At 37.8% G+C, this 17,609-nt stretch overlaps 1 protein-coding gene across 4 annotated transcripts; it reads right to left on the reverse strand.

Moving 5' to 3' along the window:
• Nucleotides 1-10,644: 10,644 nt before the first annotated feature.
• Nucleotides 10,645-15,821, reverse strand: LOC137948867 (uncharacterized). Of its 4 annotated transcripts, none has more exons than XR_011111664.1 (13): nt 15,739-15,821; nt 15,587-15,637; nt 15,446-15,497; nt 15,280-15,357; nt 14,469-14,541; nt 14,303-14,361; nt 14,136-14,213; nt 13,344-13,416; nt 13,179-13,237; nt 12,998-13,090; nt 12,729-12,871; nt 11,708-12,645; nt 10,645-11,557 (listed from the first exon to the last, which is right to left on the reverse strand). XR_011111664.1 is itself a non-coding variant. In XM_068795051.1 (12 exons), the coding sequence occupies exons 8-12, from the start codon at nt 13,393-13,395 to the stop codon at nt 12,642-12,644; spliced, it is 351 nt and encodes a 116-aa protein (XP_068651152.1). In that variant the 5' UTR covers nt 13,396-13,416; nt 14,136-14,213; nt 14,303-14,361; nt 14,469-14,541; nt 15,280-15,357; nt 15,446-15,497; nt 15,587-15,637; nt 15,739-15,821; the 3' UTR covers nt 10,645-12,641. The 4 variants fall into 4 exon arrangements, 2 of the variants coding, with proteins under 2 accessions (XP_068651152.1, XP_068651153.1); XR_011111665.1 differs by having other exon boundaries at nt 11,527-11,557; nt 12,376-12,645; XM_068795051.1 differs by having other exon boundaries at nt 10,645-12,645.
• Between the last annotated feature and the right edge of the window lie 1,788 nt (nt 15,822-17,609).

Genomic DNA, 17,609 nt, shown 5'->3' on the forward strand with positions numbered 1-17,609 from the left:
TAGACTTATCTTAGAGAGTTAGAGTTGGAATGTAATTAGGATTCAAAGGAAAATTTTATAAGGACTCTACCTCCTCCTCTACTATAAATATAGGAGTTGTAATTTAGTATTCATCAAGTTACACATCTCATTCTCGAGTTACTTTCTCTCTCTTTCTCTTTGCTTGGCACAACCTCTCTTTGCTCTTTTATTTTTTCTTCTCTCTACCCGAGAGCTCTTCTTCCATTTTCTTCTTTTTCTTTCTTCTTTTTCTTTCTTCTTTCTTCTTTCTCTTGTTCAGAATTATGGAAAAGGGATCCTAAATTCAACAAGAAGCCCTCTTCCTGGAGCTCCTTTCAGATATTGTAATATCATTTCTAGTGCTTGTCAATGACTAAGTTGTGGTTTGTGCATATATTGACTCACCACACTTACTACATATGATATATCTGGCCTTGTTATGCATAGGTAAATAAGTCTTCCCACTAGTCTTTGATATTTTCTGATATCTATATCTTCTCCAGTACCTACACATAATTTTGTATTTGAGTCCATAGGAGTTTCTCCTGGTTTGTATCCCATCATTCCTGTCTCCTCTAGTAGATCAAGGGCATACTTCTTTATGAATAGCACAATCCCATGTATGGATTGTAGTACTTCAATACCTAGAAAATATTTGAGTAGTCCAAGATCCATTGTCTTGAATTCAGCACATATTTTTTTTAGTTTCCTGAATGCCCACGGAATCACTACCAGTTAAAATGATATCATCAACATCCATTGCCAGAATTACCTTGCCTCTAGGTGTGTTTTTAATAAATACATAGTGATCTCCAGAGCATCTATAAAATCCAGCCCGTATGAGGGCTTGACTAAAATTTTCAAACCATGCACAAGGGGACTGTTGTAGACCATACAAAGATTTTTTTTGTTGACATATGGACTCCCCCTCTACCACATACCCAGGTGCTTGGTGCATTAGAAATTCCGCAAGACTAAAATAACAAAATCAAATTCTCACTCTCTGACTTGTTGGGTCGAACATGGGATGCCAAGAAAGTAGGAAACGATAAGCATGAACACTCTAGTCATTATTCTTCGAGTCTTCATTTAGAAGCCAACACTTTCGTCCACATCCAGGAAAGAAGAAATGGGTCAAGTGCACTTTGTAAGCAATATGTAATATATAAAACTTGTTACAATGTGGGACCCACCATGAGGACATGAGAAGCCAAGATGAGTCAACACACAAGCTGGCATGAGTTGGATAACGAGCTGGAATAAGTTGGCAGAATTGAAGATTTAGTGGGACCCACAAAGATATCACGAGCTGGCATTTGTGTCCCATGAGCTGGAAGATCTAATGGGACCCACAAGAATATAGCATGAGTTGGCATCCTCAGCCTAGCTTGCTCATAAGAAGGAATTGGGAAAGTCAGTTTTTGGGTAAGTTAGAATCTGAGTAAGTTCTAAATTGAGTTGAATTATAGTTGGAAAGTGTACAAAAATTATATCACTCCTCCACTATAAATAGAAGAGCTTGTATTCAAGAAAAATCAATAAAAAATCAAGGAGTTCTCTCCTCTTTTATCAATCACGTGAAAGAAGTTCTTCTCTTCTCTTCTCTTTAGTTTTTTCTTCTTCTCCTCTCTCTACCCGAGAGCTCTCTTTCCCTCTTCTCTTTTTTCTCTTCTCTCTCCCCTTGCTTGAGTTATTACTTATGGGGTCCTAAACTACACATGGTATCAGAGCAACCAATTTAGGATCCCCATGTCAAAGGAATTCTCTAAGAAGATATGATCATAGAAGGCTCTTCATGAAGCAAGATTGAAGCTCATGAGATAACTTTTTTTTATGATATTATTGATTTATGCTACTGGTTTTTGGATATTAAAAGGATGGTTTAGAGATATTTTTATGCATGTCTTCATCTCATGAATTTGTGGAAATATTTTTCATTTCGGATTAGAAGAAGTCATCAAGACAGTTTTTTGTTGGTTTGAAAATTTTGTTGATTGAGACCAGTTTAGGCTGAATTTTTTTACAAATCTATGGGAACAAGATTCACAGATAAAGAAGAATGATATTGATCCTTTTATGATTGATTATTCAGAAAATTTTCAGAAATATGATTATTTAGCTTTATGCTAAAGCTCCTCCATTAGTAGTTTTGGTTAAAGACCTATACTTGGTTTTTAACTATTAGTTGATTGATTTTTATTTTTATTTTGCCTATTATGGCTGAATAATACATGGGTCACAAGAGTTATATACTCAAGATTACTACTATACCCTTACGAGGGGTATCGAATTATATGAGTTGGTCCAGATCAGTTCGCCGATTTCTTATAACAAAAGACCTCCATGGTCATCTCACCACTTGTGGACCACCTAATGATGAAGATGATATTTTTTACAAAAAGTGGTTGAAGAATGACACTTTGGTGATTATTTGGCTTATAAACAGCATGGAAGAACATGTCTCCAATAATGTTATTCTTCTTGATACGGCTAAACAAATTTGGGAGACCTATACTAAGCTGTATTCTAGCTCTGATAACTTACACAAGCCATATTATATTCTCCAAAGAATGCTTAACACTAAGAAAGGAGATAATATCCATGAATATTTTGCTCGGTTTAGAGGGCTTCTTCAAGAATGGAAAATAGCCCAGCTTACTTCCACGGATATCTCTGTCCAAAACAAACAAAAAGAAGACGTAGACACGGCCATATGTCGTGCGAACATCAAACCGTATCTTAAAGTTGCTAAGAGTCAACTTCTTAGTTCTTCCGCAATCGCCACATTTGAGGATGTATGTGCCCCATTACTTTGTCTTCCAGACACTTCTTCATCTACTCCTACAATACCATCCGCTATGCACTCTGAGCATAGGGGACCATCATTTGACCGGGGCCGAGGTCGTGGAAATTATTTTGGAAGAGGACGAGGAAGGGGTGGAAGGAATGGGTATGGTAGAACAGATTAGAAAGAATGCACTAAGTGTGGGAAACCTGGCCACACTATTGATAGGTGATTTTCAGACAAGAAATGCAACTTTTGCGGAAGATATGGCCACATTGCAGAGATATGTCATAAGAAGGCTAATCAAATCTTATTAAGTGCTACAAAGGAGGAACAACCTACCACATCAACATAACAAAAAACCCTTAATAATGATGAGTATGAGTTATTTCATAAAATGAAAACACTATTGGGTTTTGTTCCAAACTCATCCTCCACTGCTGCTACTACCACCGCTTCAAGTATGCTATTTGTCTCCTCTTCATCCTGGATAATTGACTCAGGGGCCTTCGAGCATCTCACAGGTGACAAAAATTTACTACACTCATTGTCTCCTTGTCTGTCACAAAAATTTGTTACCATAGCTGATGGTTCGTAAACTAAAGTTCTACGGAAAGGTTCCACTTCTGTTACACTATCACTTCCGTTCACTGATATTCTTTTTGTTTCTACCTTCCCTTTAAATCTTTTATCAGTTAGTCAGTTCAATAAACATTTTAATTGCTCTATCACCTTCTCAACCACTTCATGTGTTTTTTTGTATCTCATAACAAAGCAGGTGATTGGTGAAGGCTATGAAAAAGAGGGGATGTACTACCTAGATGTGCCAAAAATAAATATCGTTTCCCCAACTGAAACTGACACCAGATTATGGCACAACCGGTTGGGACATCCATCTACTCAATCTCTTCATCATATCTTTCCTAGTCTTAAAGCAAGGTCAGAGTTTCAATGTGAAGTCTATCAAATGAGTAAACATCAGAGGTCTACATACTCACCTCATTGAAAGGTTAAAAGTGTCACTCCATTTGCCTTAATTCATACTGATGTATGGGGACCCTGAGCATCTCAAACATTTTTGAAGTCAAGTATTTTATAACATTTATTGATGATTTCACTCGTACCACTTGTTTATTTCTATTTAAAGAGTGTTATGAAATATCATTGATTTTTAAATCATTTCATGCTATGGTACTCACTCAGTTTGGTAAAAAATTCAAATACTTAGGTCAGATAATGCCAACGAATACATCTCCAATGACCTTGACTCCTTTTGTCAAGAAAATGGCATTATTCATCAAACCTCATGTGCCTACACCCTTCAACAAAATGGTGTAGCCGAATGAAAGAATCATCATATTGTTGAGGTAGCTCGCGGTTTAATATATGCCATAAAATTTCCATACTTTTATTGGCCGCATGAAATTCTTACCGTGTTGTGGTCCTTGACCATAGATCGAGTGATTCGACGAAGGGAGAGGTCGTGTGTGTGATCTTCGTCCAAACCCTGACGTCATGATCTACCCGATCGCCCTATGGTGACGGATTGTGAACTGACGGAATGGAAGGAAGATGGAGTGAAGGATGAAGATAACTAGGCTCGTCAAAGGGAGACCTGAACCTTGGGTTCCTCAAGGGGAACGTCGACCCTAGGTTCCTTGAAGGAGAACCCTGATCCTTGATTGAGGTAAAATTTCTGCTTAATTCATTCCCTTTCATGAGCTCTTTTAAAGCTAATCATGCCAAGGTTGAGATAGGAGTTTTTTTTACCATAATGCCATTTCTGGCTTACATGCTATCAATTAATGAAATAAAGAAAACATATAATGTCTACACTACTTGACTGCTCCACTAAGTCACCAACTCATTTGCGTCGCCTTTGGATGACTCGTCCTGCTATTGAGTCCATAACATCACTCCCATCGTGGAGAAAAAGCTTGTCCGCAAGCTAAAATGTAGGGTAGACATGATTAAAGAAGTCTAGATCTTCCCAAGTGGCGTCTGTGGCATTTGTGTGCATCCATTGCACTAGGACTTATGTCCGTTCTTTATTTTGGCGAGCACCCAAAATGGTAGTGGGTGTGAGAGCAACTTTACCTTCTTCAATAGGTGGTAATGAAGGAACACCCAGTGGCGGGGACCCTTTGAATGGCTTGAGCAAAGAAACATGAAAAACGTTATGAAGTTTGGACTCTGGAGGAAGTTGTAGTTTATATGCTAATGGTCCCATGCACTATAAAATTTGGAATGGTCCAAAATATTTGGGAGAAAGCTTGTGTAGTTTTCCCGCAATTGAATGTTGACGGTAAGGCTGGAAACACAGCCATACGAATTCACCCGAATTGTAGTGGACATCACAGTGACACTGATCATAATATTCTTTCATTTGTGCTTGACTTTGGTAAGATGTTGGACATCATATTTTAGTAACTAATCTCTACTGAGAAGGGCTTGGTCAACAACCTCCACTCTGGTTGACCCTTGAGTATACGAAAGCAATCGAGGTGGATCCCAGCCATATAATATTTTGAAAGGTGTTGCCTGTAATGCTGTGTGAAAAGATGTATTGTAGTAGTACTCAGCCCAAGGAAGGCATTCCACCCACCGTTTAGGGCTGTCCCCCACAAAACATCTCAAATAGATATCTATGGTGCGGTTCACCACCTCAGTCTGGCCATCTGTTTGTGGGTGATATGCTAAAGAATATTTGAGTTTGGTACTAGATAAGCGGAATAGCTCCAAAAGTGACTTGTAAATACCACATCTCGATCGCTTACAATGGATTCCGGAATTCCTTGTAGCCGAACAATATTTGCGAAGAATACCTGAGCTACGCTTTGCGGCTGTACAAGGATGCTCCAAAGGAATGAAGTGTACATATTTTGAAAATCGTTCAACTACCACAAATAGAATAGATTTTCCCGAAGCCTTAGGAAGTCCCTCAATGAAATCCATTGAGATGTTTGACCAAACCTATGTGAGCAGATGTAGTGGTTGCAGAACCCCGGCTGGGCTTAAATGATCTGCCTGATTCCTCTGGCACACCTGATTTTGCAATGGTTTTTTCATACCTTCCCAATGAAATTCCTCCCTTAGCCTCTGTAATGTTTTGTGTAGGCCTTCGTGAGTGTTGTCATGATAAGATGAGATTGATAAGGCTACCAAAGGAGAATTGTGAGATAAATATATACGTTACTTGTATAAAATGATATTGTCATGAATGGACCAGTGTGATGACATTGTGCCCATTGTAATCTTTTGCGTCAATTCTTGCATTTCTAGGGTGCACCGGTGTTCATCTTTGATTGAATCCAGCAAGAGAGGAGTTGGTTTACTAATGGCGCAAAGGTGAATGTGATCCTCTGAACGTCGTGATAGTCAATCCGCCTCTTTCTTCAATGTGCCTGCCTTATGTTCCACTGTAAAATCAAACCCCATAAGTTTGGTAATCCAATGCTGTTGTGGAGAAGTGGATATACGTAGAGCCAGTAGAAATTTCAAACTGTAGTGATCGGTGCGGATGACAAAAAATCTGCCCCATAAATAATGTCTCCAATGGCGGACCGCCTCAATCCCTCCTCCAAATGCATCACATTCTACCACGAATACATCATCAAACTCTGGTAATTGTAGTACCGGTGTTGTGGCCAAAGCTTGTTTGAGTTTCTGGAATAAATGTTCAGTTTCATCATTCCATGTGAAGGCATTGTGTTATGCGTACAAAAACATTATTATTTTAATTTTTTTAATTTACTTTATTTATTTCAGTTTTAGGCCACAGGGGTATTTTTGTAATATTTTATCTTAAAGCCTAACAAAGTGAACCCTATTTAAGGGGTAAGAGTAATGAGAAACGGGCTTGGAGCTCTCCTTGATGAGTTCTAGGGTTTTCAAGATTCTCTTTGGCTTGATCTTCGTCTTTCTCTCCATGTCTCCCTACAATTCCACATGGTATCCCTACAATAACCCGTGGCAGATCCATGACCGTAACAACGAATCCTTGTGTCAGATCCGAGACCGTAACAACTGGTATCAGAGCGGGAACACAATGGGTTATTCTCTATCCCAAAAAGAAATTATTATTCTGCACAAGGTAAGCGATTCAATAGAAAATGTATGCGATTCAATGGAAAAAGTATGCAAAGGATTGGGAGAAGTGAAAGAATCATTGCAGGAGGGAATGTGTAGAACTTCTATTGAAATTTCTGCACTAAAGAGGGATATCAATGCCGCAAAAAAGAAGAAGGTCATACGACCTCAAATCTCTGATCACGACATATGCACACAAGAGGTAGCAGAAGCTGTCTCGGACGGGCAGAATGGCCAAGGGCTAGAAAAATAAAAAAATTCGTCTTCTTTACCGGCCGAAGTCCCTATAGAAGATTTGGGGGGGACCTCAAATCTGAAACCGGGAACCATGGAAATCTCTGAGAAGGACACAAATCCGATTTGGACTCAGACCTTCTGCAATCAGATGGCGAGGACCCCGATTTTTGGATATCAGAGGGTATTCCCCAAACCCCTTATCACGGGAAACCAGAAGTCTTCCACATGCAACACAAATAAAATTGCCCAGCGGAGAAGCCCCTAAGGGGTGATGTTCGCCGTCAGAGAAAGTTCAGTCAGCACCCAACCGTAACACCTTTCCGTCGGGGTCCGTCGATCTGGCAATCGCATGGCACGGAGCAAATGGGAGAAAGGACGACGGGAAAAAGGGGCGCCAGACCGCCTCTCAAACCATGCAATGGAAAATCCTCCAGCGGGGACACCTCGACGTCCTCTTGTGCGCCACCAGAGGAAGAGGAGGCTTCATCGGTGCCGTCGGAAACAACTTCTGTGGGATTGGACTCCCGGCCACCACCTCCCACTCGCAATTCACTTCTCGACACACCAGAGAGAACCCAAGTTCGGGGAAGCAGAAAAAAAATACCCAATTGAAGGTATTCGGGCTTGGTGTGTATGTATTTCGCGAGGAAAATTTTTTGGGGATGCCGGGATTCATAGAAAAAATTTTATGGGGACTGGTGATGTGTTTACATGTGGTAGCAGCAATATACGGCAGCTTGGGACAATACAGTCAAGCTATCCCCTATCTTGAGCACTCAATTTAAATTCCCAACTTGCATGAAGGTCAGGAGCATGCTCTTGCCAAATTTGCTGGCCATATGCAATTGGGTGATACTCATGAAATGGTCGGCCAACTTGAAAATTCCATACAGTGTTACAAGATGGGGTTTAACATTTGCAAGGCAAATAGCAGTAATTAAGGCTTCCTTCTGGTTGTCTTCGATAGAAATATATGTGGTTGAAGGCTGAGCTAACTTCCACTCTTGAAGAAAGTCTCTAAAGCGGGCCAAGTACTCATGGATATTTTCTCCTTGTTTAGTATTCAATATTCTTTGGAGAATGTCATATGGTCTATGTAGAGTATCTGGGAAAGAGTACAGTTTAGCACATGTCTCCCAAATTTGTTTAGCAGTGTCAAGATGAATGACATTGTTGGAGACATGTTCTTCCATGCTATTGATTAGCCAACTAATCACCAAAGTATCATTTTTCAACCATTTGTTATAAAAAATATCATCTTCAACAATAGGTGGTCCTTGGGTGGTGAGGTGACCAAGTAGGTCTTTTGTTATATGGAACCTTCAAACCGATGTGGACCAACTCATAAAATTTGATACCCCACGTAAGGGTATGGTGGTAATTCTTAGTATATCACTTTTGATATTCATATTCTCTTCAGCCATGATAGGCCCTTCTTCAAAATATTCTAATAATAACACCAAGTATAATTCTTCAAACAACTCGATGTATGGGGAATTTTAGCATTGATGCTGAATTATCATTTTGATTTTTTTCTCTAATACCACTCATAATAGACTCAATAATAATCTTCTATATCAGGGGACTCTTGTTCCCACGAAAAAAAATTGCAACAATCTTATCATGGACTGGTCTGAGTTAACAGAATTTCCAAACCGACAAAACTATTTTGATAGCTTCTTCTAGATAGAGAGGCAAGCATATCCATAATATAATAAGATTAAAGCATTCACATACTCATCTTTAAATCATCTTCTAAATTCAAAAACCAGTAACATGAAGAAAAAAAAATTAAGCACTTATCTCACGGCTTGTGATCTTCCTTCACAAAAGAGCCTTCTTTGAGTGGTGTTGATCATCAATTCTTTAGAGCATTCCTTTGATGAGGGATCCTTAATTTGATGCTCTGATACTATGTTGAATTTAGGATGCCTTTTCCATAATTCTGAGCAAGAAAAATAAGAAAAAAAAAGAAGAAAAGGGAAGAAGAGCTCTCGGGTAGAGCGAAAAAAAAAGAAAAGAGAAAAGAGAGGTGGCACCAAGCAAAGAGAGAGATAGAGATTAACTTAAGAAGGAGATGTGTAACTTGATTAATTCTGATTTACAACACCTCTATTTATAGTAGAGGAAGAGATAGAGTCCTTATACAATTAGTCTTTCAATCTCCTAATTACATTCCAACCTCTAAGATAAGTCTATTCAAACCAATCTACTAGAAGACTAATATGAGTTGAACTAGAACTCTTTCTTCAATCACGTGAATATAAGGGAGGAGGCCACCTTATGGCCTTATCCTTGTGGGTCCCTCATGATCTTCCAACTTAACTTGATAAGGTTGCCAGCTCGTGAGATATTTGTGGGTCTCACTTGATCTTCAAGTCTTCTTACTCAATTCAGCTTGTACTTTTTAACTTCTTAACTAGTGCTAGCTTGGGTGAGGAATCTTCTTGGTGTCCCACGTCGTCATGGTGGATCCCACCAGCTCCAGCACTATGGTGGGTTCCACATTATAACAGATAATTGACTCAGGAGCCTTTGAGCATCTTACAGGTAACAAAAAGTTATTACATTATTTATCTCCGTGTTTTTCACACAAGATTGTTACATAGCTGATGGTTCTCAAACCAAAGTCCAAGGGAAATTATCCACTTCTGTCATACCATCACTTCCGCTCACTGATATTCTATTTGTTCCTACTTTCTCTTTGAATCTATTATCTGTTAGTCAGCTGACAAAATATTTTAATTGCTCTATTACCTTCTCACCCACTTAATGTGTATTTCATGATCTTATAACGAAGCAGGTGATTGGTGGAGGCCATGAACAAGGGGGTTTTTACTACCTGGACGTGCCAAAAATAAATATGGTTTCCACCAGTGAAACTCAGACAAGGCTATGGCACAACCGGTTGGGACATCCATCTGTGCAGTCTATTTATTATATGTTTCCTACTCATAAAGTAAAGTCAGAATTTCATTGTGAGGTTTGTCAAATGAGTAAACATCAAAGGAGTACTTAGACTCCTCATATAGATTATATTATATCAAATTACTCCAATAATATATATTATAATAGTTTTAATTCTCCTTCCCTAACAACTCATATTCCACGTTTTCCCTTAATCCAAAAAAAAAAAAAGTGTCTCTCAAATGATCTTCAACTCTTCAACACTGCTTCAAAAATAGAAATAGGAATATGAAGGAAATGAAGTGAACTAAAATTTTAATTTAGTAAAGATTTTTTAGAATGCTTTTTGCCTCAATATCATACAATAACCTATGAAATTAGGTTAAATGGCCTGTTTGGACCCCAAGACGTCATTTGTATGAATTTGGCATACCAAATAAGTATCGGAATTCCAAGAGAGACTTCTTTTTGATAACTGTATACTTCACGAAAAGAGGCCCACCACTGTTTGCAAAAATTACTAATGTTTACGTCCCAATGAGATTACTATACTATGTTGATGCATTTTTCTTTTGTCTAGTAAACAACTTATGCAGTAGAAAAACAATAATTAAAATCTCATTTTCTGTAATCAAACAAGTACAAACCATGTCATTACATTCCTCAACCACCATTGATATTGATATTGGAGTGAGTAGAAACTAAACCAAGTCTCTCGTGAATTTAACTTGCATGAATTGATCATATCTCATTAATAGGTAGGTACATGGGGTTCAACCAACAGACCTTCGCAGTGTTCACAGAAACTAGAAAGCTGGGAACAAGACTCGCATTTCATCTCTTAAACCAGTACCCACCTGCAACACTATCCTTTTCCTTCTAATCTTTTGACGAGTAGGTTGAAAAGTTGCATCACTTCAGGGCACAAAGTATACAAGAAAAGGATGAAGATACACCACAATCCAACAGGCAGGTTTATGTTTAGAAAGCTACTAGCAATTATTTCTAAACTCCTTGCAACAAATTAATACCAATAATCCGCCATATTTCACCACAGTTCACTGCCTCCACATGGCCTTCATCCTCTGCTCCTTCATCTCAGCAAATAGAGAATCCAAAGTTTGTGGCCTCTGTTTAGGTACAACCTTTGCCTGTTCAAAACATTAACACATATTCAATAACTTGGCTATCCTCACGAATCACCTATAAAAAAAATCATAGTTCCGTGTGCAGCCCCAACAATAGCTCCAGGAATATATCCACAACAACCGTCTAATCATTCCACTCTCTACACACATTTCCTTCACCACCCTTCAACTGGGAACAAAACCAAGTCTGTAACAACAACAGACCACACTAGGACCTGAAAATACATATGGCAGTATCCAGTCATATTCTCCTCACGCCCTTGCCCCACAAGTTCCGCTTCAAATTTTCTTTCAACAAATCCAAGCAGCCAAGCAGAAGTATACCCGGCCACCTGTGAATATATCTTCATGAGCAGCCTCCCTATTGACTGGAATAGATGGAACCCTGCACCTGAGAAAACCACCATCATTGTTGAACAACAGATCAACACCAACAGCAGCACTTCGAACCCCAATCAAAAGCAGTACATAATTTCTTATCATCCTCCACAATAATAATAATAATAGTTTACTAGCTCACATATAACAAGGCCAAACTTACCATCCAGTGGAAACATCTAAATGTATAAAATAGCACTCTAGACAAACCGATACAAGAGCAGTCAGGACAAGGGAGAACAACAACAGAACCGTCTCATCTTCTACTCCGATCAGCAAAGCACCGACTGAGCTTTACAAGCCCAACCAGATCAAAACAACTTTCTTGGTAACCCCTATTTTCTAGCACATCCCTTGTCCACTCCCAATGAACCAATGAAAACCAGTAAGCTGAACTTGACACCAACAACTGCAGACTCCAAAATTTTCTAAGAAGCCACTCGTCTCCCAGGGACAAATAGAGCTTCAAGCCAACGACTGAACCTCTAGCATTCTGGCACCAATTGGATTTTTATCAAACATCAGGCACTTCAAATAGAATGAAGACACTTCCACACATCTTTCCCTAAATTTAAACTCTATTAAGATAACATCAGTAAGCTCAGCTCTCCTCTGTCAGATTAGTTGTAATAGGTGGAAATGTTCCAATGTGTAGAATATCAGTATCAAAAAGTTCATGATGTCCTCAGCAGAGCCTAGCGGAACCGGCCTTGCACCAAGACAACTGGACACACTTATAAGCCACATCTTCCATCATCAAACCCTACATCTTGTTCATAAACAGTCTCACAAAAACATTTCATATATTCTTGTCCAAGATGAGAACAGTACCAGTTCTTCAACATTGCGTGAAAATCAATGGTAATGACAATCCCAGTTTCACACAAGCTAAGCCAACATGTGCAAAAAATATATCCTCTAGTAGATGAACAAAGCCCAATGCTCAAAGCAATATCCCATCCCATCTTGCTGACTCTATGCCAAGAGCAACCAAATGCATAACCCAAGACGTAAGACGAGGGTTTCATGAATGCCACCAACATATTAACTCAAAGTACGACATATGGTATTCCATCATTCAAGAGATGGACCGTCATTTACCTGTGCAGAAATAGGATGGAATGCTCAAATACCAAGAAGGAATATATTATAACATAGACTAGAGCAACTGTAACTAGGCATACCATGGCTTGTTCCAAGTGCCAACCCTAAAACAGGTAAACTCTCTATTGTGGATGGGAGTAACAACATCAGCCTTATTTGCAACTTCTGTGGTTAAAGGAAACTGGTTTCCTGCGAAATTTGACCTTTTTTGGCTGGGAACTCCCTGAGGAGCAAGAGCAATAGAAGAACTCATTCTTAGCCCAACTCTCTAAGAACAGAGCTTCATACTGCAGTTATATTAAAATAAAGTACGATAAAAGGCATATCAGAGAGAAAGGACTAGAGATACCTGTCTCAGAGATGATACCAAATCCATGAGTTGCTGCACCTTCGCAGCATTCGCTTGAAAAGAACCACCATTCAATAAACCACGGTTTTTAATCTGTACAGATTAGCATATCTTAGACACAAAGCTATCGATTAAAGTAAACCAACAATGTATTCAAATTCAAAGAAAATAGAGTACTTACAGGAACCCGCGTATTTCTCGACTTAGATGAAGATTTCTTTGATTCCTTGATAATTTCATCTATAACGAAGAATCAAATTAACGATATTAGAACATCACCCAACTCTACCCAGTTGTAACCATAAAATCAGAAAAGCTTTCACAAGAGAAAACACTAGAATTAGACCTAAAGTCATGTTCATCTTCTTCTCCATAAGAGCAATAGCCTCACTCGTCATTGGCTTCAGCTAAGTCACCATCTGCAATAGGAAATAAAAACAATTACAGGTCAAACAACACAAGGCAGGATTCCGACCAAAGAAATAGAAATTACAAAACATGATAAAAACCAATGATTAAAACTATTCACCAGCTCCTGATAATACAAAAATCCCAACCCAATGCTTATACTGGGAAAGAGTGGTAGAATTTTAGGGCAAAGGGGCAGAGCGGAGCTTCGGATTTCTCACATTAAAACTTCAGAGAGAAACGAGAAAGAACAAATATGATGACGATTTTGTTACCAAGTTTTGGCATTGGGATTGTGGAATTAAACAGATTCCCCTGTCGCATGTCAGTCCACTTCTGAAGCTGATTTTTCAAATTCTTTTGCTCTTTTATTTATCATTGTTTTTAGGTTTTTGGATGCAGATAGTCTCCATATCAGATGACGGATAATATATGTATTTTTTAATTTTTGATATCCAGATAATTATTTATTGGATCTGGTTCCTTCTATACGGCCCTTTCAAAATCTCAAGACATAATCATTAATTTTCCTTCCTATCAACCAAGTTCTTGGCTGACAGGTAACAACCCAGATCGTTGTTGTTAGTAAGATGGTAACAGCAATGGGAAAAACCAAAGAACACGTGAAAAAAAATGAACCAGAAAGACAGCATGGAAGTATATTCCAAATGTTTCACGAGAAATTAGTAGCCATTGTGTTGGATAATTTGAGGGGAAGAACTCAAGATACCTGTCTCAGATATGCTCCCGAGTGCATGAATAGCTGCACCTTCGCAGCGTTCCCTTGAAAAACACTAGGGTTTTTGTTCTGTATAGATTAGCATGTCTTAAAGACTAAGCCATCAATTAAAGTAAACCAAGAATGTTTTCAAATTTCACGAAAAAGAGACTACTTACAGCAACCAGCGTATTTCTCGACTCAGACGAAGGTTTCTTCGATTCCTTGATAATTTCATCTATAACAAAGAATCAAATTAACAATATTAGAACATCACCCAGCTCTACCCAGTTGTAAACATAAAATCAGAAAAAGCTTTCACAAGAGAAAACACTAGAATCAAACCTAAAGTCATGTTCATCTTCTTCTCCATAAAAGCAATAGCCTCACTCGTCATTGGCTTCAGCTCAGTCACCATCTGCAAAAGGTAGTAAAAACAATTAAAGGCCAAATAATACAAGGTTCCGACCAAAGAAAAATAAATTACAAAACAAGATAAAAAAAACAATTAAAACAATTCACTAGTTCTTGAATATACAGAAATCCCAACCCAAAGCGATGGTTTAAACCGGGAAAGAGCTGTAGAATTTTAGGGCAGAGGAGCAGAGCGGAGCTTTGGAGTTCTCACGTTGAAACACTTTAGAGAGAAACGAGAAAGAACAAACACGATGACGATTTTGTTACCAAGTTTTGGCATTGAGATTGTGGAATTAAATAGATTCCCCTCTCACATGTTAGTCCACTTCAGAAGCTGATTTTTCAAATTCTTCTGCTATTTTATTTATTATTATTTTTTAGGTTTTTGGATGCAGACAGTCTCCATATCTGAAATCGAATATGTGATGATAGATAATATATGTATTGTTGAATTTTGGACATTCAGATAATTATTTATTGGATCTGGTTCCATCTACATGGCCCTTTCAAAAACTCAAGAAATAATCATTAATCTTCCTTCTTGTCAACCAAGTGCTTGGCTAAAAGGTAACGACCCAGATCATTGTTGTTAGTAAGATGGCACCAGCAATGGGTAAAACCAAAGAACACGTGGAAAAAAAATTGAACGAGAAGGACAACATGGTAATATATTCCAAATATTTAACGAGAAATTAGCTGCCATCGTGTTAGATAATTTGAGGGGAAGAACTGAAGACACCTGTCTCAAATATGCTCCTGAGTGCACGAATTGCTGCACCTTAGCAGCGTTCCCATTAAAAGAAGCACGGTCTTCGTTCTGTACGGAGTAGCATGTATTAGCAACTAAGCCATCGATTAAAGTAAACCAAGAATGTTTTCAAATTTCATGAAAAGAGACTACTTACAGCGTATTTCTTGACTCAGACGAAGGTTTCTTCGATTCCTTGATAGTTTCGTCTATAAAGAAGAAGCAAATCAACGATATTAAACCCTAAAACCTGAACATCACCCAGCTCTACCCTAAACCCTAAACACTAGAATCATACCTAAGTCATGTTCATCTTCTTCTCCATAAGAGCAATAGCCTCACTTGTCATCTGCAACAGGTAATAAAAACAATTACAGGTCGAATAACACAAGGTAGGGTTCCGACCGAAGAAAAAGAAATAAGAAAACAAGAAAGCAACCAACAGTTTACCAGATCTTGATAATCCAGAAATCCCAACCCAAAGCATGGGGCTTAAACCGAGAAAGAGGTATAGAATTTTAGGGGAGAGGAGCAGAGCGGGGGTTCAAAGGAAACTTGAGAGAAAAGAAAAGAAAAAATGGGATGAGGACAAAGTTTCGGCAGGAGATGAGATTGATAAGGAGAGAAAGCCCTCGTATTATTTTAAAAACTACAAATTTGCCACCTCAGCAATCACTTAGTTGTACACCATGTGGGACGGAGGGCAATGATTTGAAGTTGAACTTGGGCAGGTTCAATTCCGTCTCCATCCAAAGCCAATCGATGTGTTCCTCACGTACGATACTGTGATCTGCTAGGGCCCTTGCCAAAACGGACTCCAAAGTGCTGAGTCTTGGGCCCATTTAAAGATATGATATCCAACAACTCGAAGAGCTACTGAAGGTCAGCCGTTGCCCTTTAAAAGTCTGCTTATCAAGTGTACAAATTTGTTTGGTGGACAGTACACCAAATGAATGGGCTTATGTTACAAGTCTATTTTCTACTATGTAAACCATTTACATGTGTAGAATTTTTTTAATATCGCAAGGTACTTTTGTCAAATAAGTATTTTTATTTCCTAGTCCTAAAAAATTCTCCTATTTAAATAATCTTCGTTTGTAGTTTTATCCAAAAAAAAAAAAAAAAAGATTTCCACCTATTTAAGAGACGAGTTTTAATTTTTCAAAAAGAAAACTAATTAAGCACACTTTTGAATGCTAGAAATAGTCCCTTTATATCCATGCTTGTTAGATTTTAATATTGCATTAGGGTCATTTTAGTCTACGCAAGTCAAGTTCTCTACCAAATATAAGGGTGTAAAAGGAGCGATAGAAAATTTGTAATATAGTATAATATTAATACAATGTAATTATTTTAAAGTATACATAAATTTATATTTTAACATAATATAATATTTTTAAATAATCAATATTTTATTTTATTTTATTTATATAAATATTTTATTTCTAATTTTTTCAAATATTTTCTTTAAATTTTATTGTTAAAATTAGAAATTTTAAAACTAAAAGAAAATAAAAACTACAGATGGAATGTTCTTCTTGCTCAAATAGGAAGGATGAGAGAGGGTTGATCCCTCCCCTTCTTCATCTCCACCCACCCATGGTGGAGGAAGCTTTTGTGACCCCTCATAGCCACTACTATGAGGGGTGGCTATGAGGGGTGGCAATTTTACCTGATTACCCCATTTGTTTTACTTGTTTAACTATTAAGAAATATAAAAATCAAAGTATTCACTCATTTATGAATTTAGGTATCTTCACCCAATTACCCAACACCCGGTTTATAAAGAAAATGGATGTGGATAATCGATTTTTTGCACCTCTTTATTACCTGGATTTTATATAATATATATCTAACTTAGAGTAAGCGAGAGAGTATAGGATAACAAACATAACTAGTATGGTAGCTTATTGTGTATTGACTGAGTTAAGAATTTGAAGTGAAGCATTGTAAAGCTCATCGAATGTGATCATTTGTCAATTGGTGGAGATTAGAATAAGAAACAGTTTGGTTATCGTCTTTCAAATCCTTTTGTTCTTCATTTAGCGCTGTCAAAAGAAAGAAAGAAACCCTGCTCTTTCTATGCATGTTTAGCTTAGTTCAAACCAAGGACCTTGCATAATCTTACAAGCAATGATTTTGTTCTTTCTTATTATAAATAAAAGGGAAATTTGCTATATTATCATTTTTTTAATATCTATTAGCACAAATAACCAACTTTTGAACTTAATAATAAAAAGAGAATTTTAGGGTATTACCCAATTTTTTTAACATAATAACACAAATAACCAACTTTTTAACTTATTTGCACAAAAAACCCA

Source organism: Aristolochia californica, unplaced genomic scaffold (assembly GCF_029961685.1).
Source record: "Aristolochia californica isolate CCGP_79_NKW_82.1479 unplaced genomic scaffold, dmAriCali1.0.hap1 SCAF_13, whole genome shotgun sequence".
Classification (NCBI taxonomy): Eukaryota; Viridiplantae; Streptophyta; class Magnoliopsida; order Piperales; family Aristolochiaceae; genus Aristolochia; species Aristolochia californica.

Bases quoted from the DNA above. Each gene is read 5' to 3' on its own strand.
- LOC137948867 (XM_068795051.1), bottom strand. From the start codon at position 13,395: ATGACGAGTGAGGCTATTGCTCTTATGGAGAAGAAGATGAACATGACT. The intron at 13,091-13,178 runs GTAAGTACTCTA...TAATCTGTACAG, and splicing joins CGAGAAATACGCGGGTTCCT to ATTAAAAACCGTGGTTTATT. The intron at 12,872-12,997 runs GTATCTCTAGTC...CTTGCTCCTCAG, and splicing joins TGGTATCATCTCTGAGACAG to GGAGTTCCCAGCCAAAAAAG.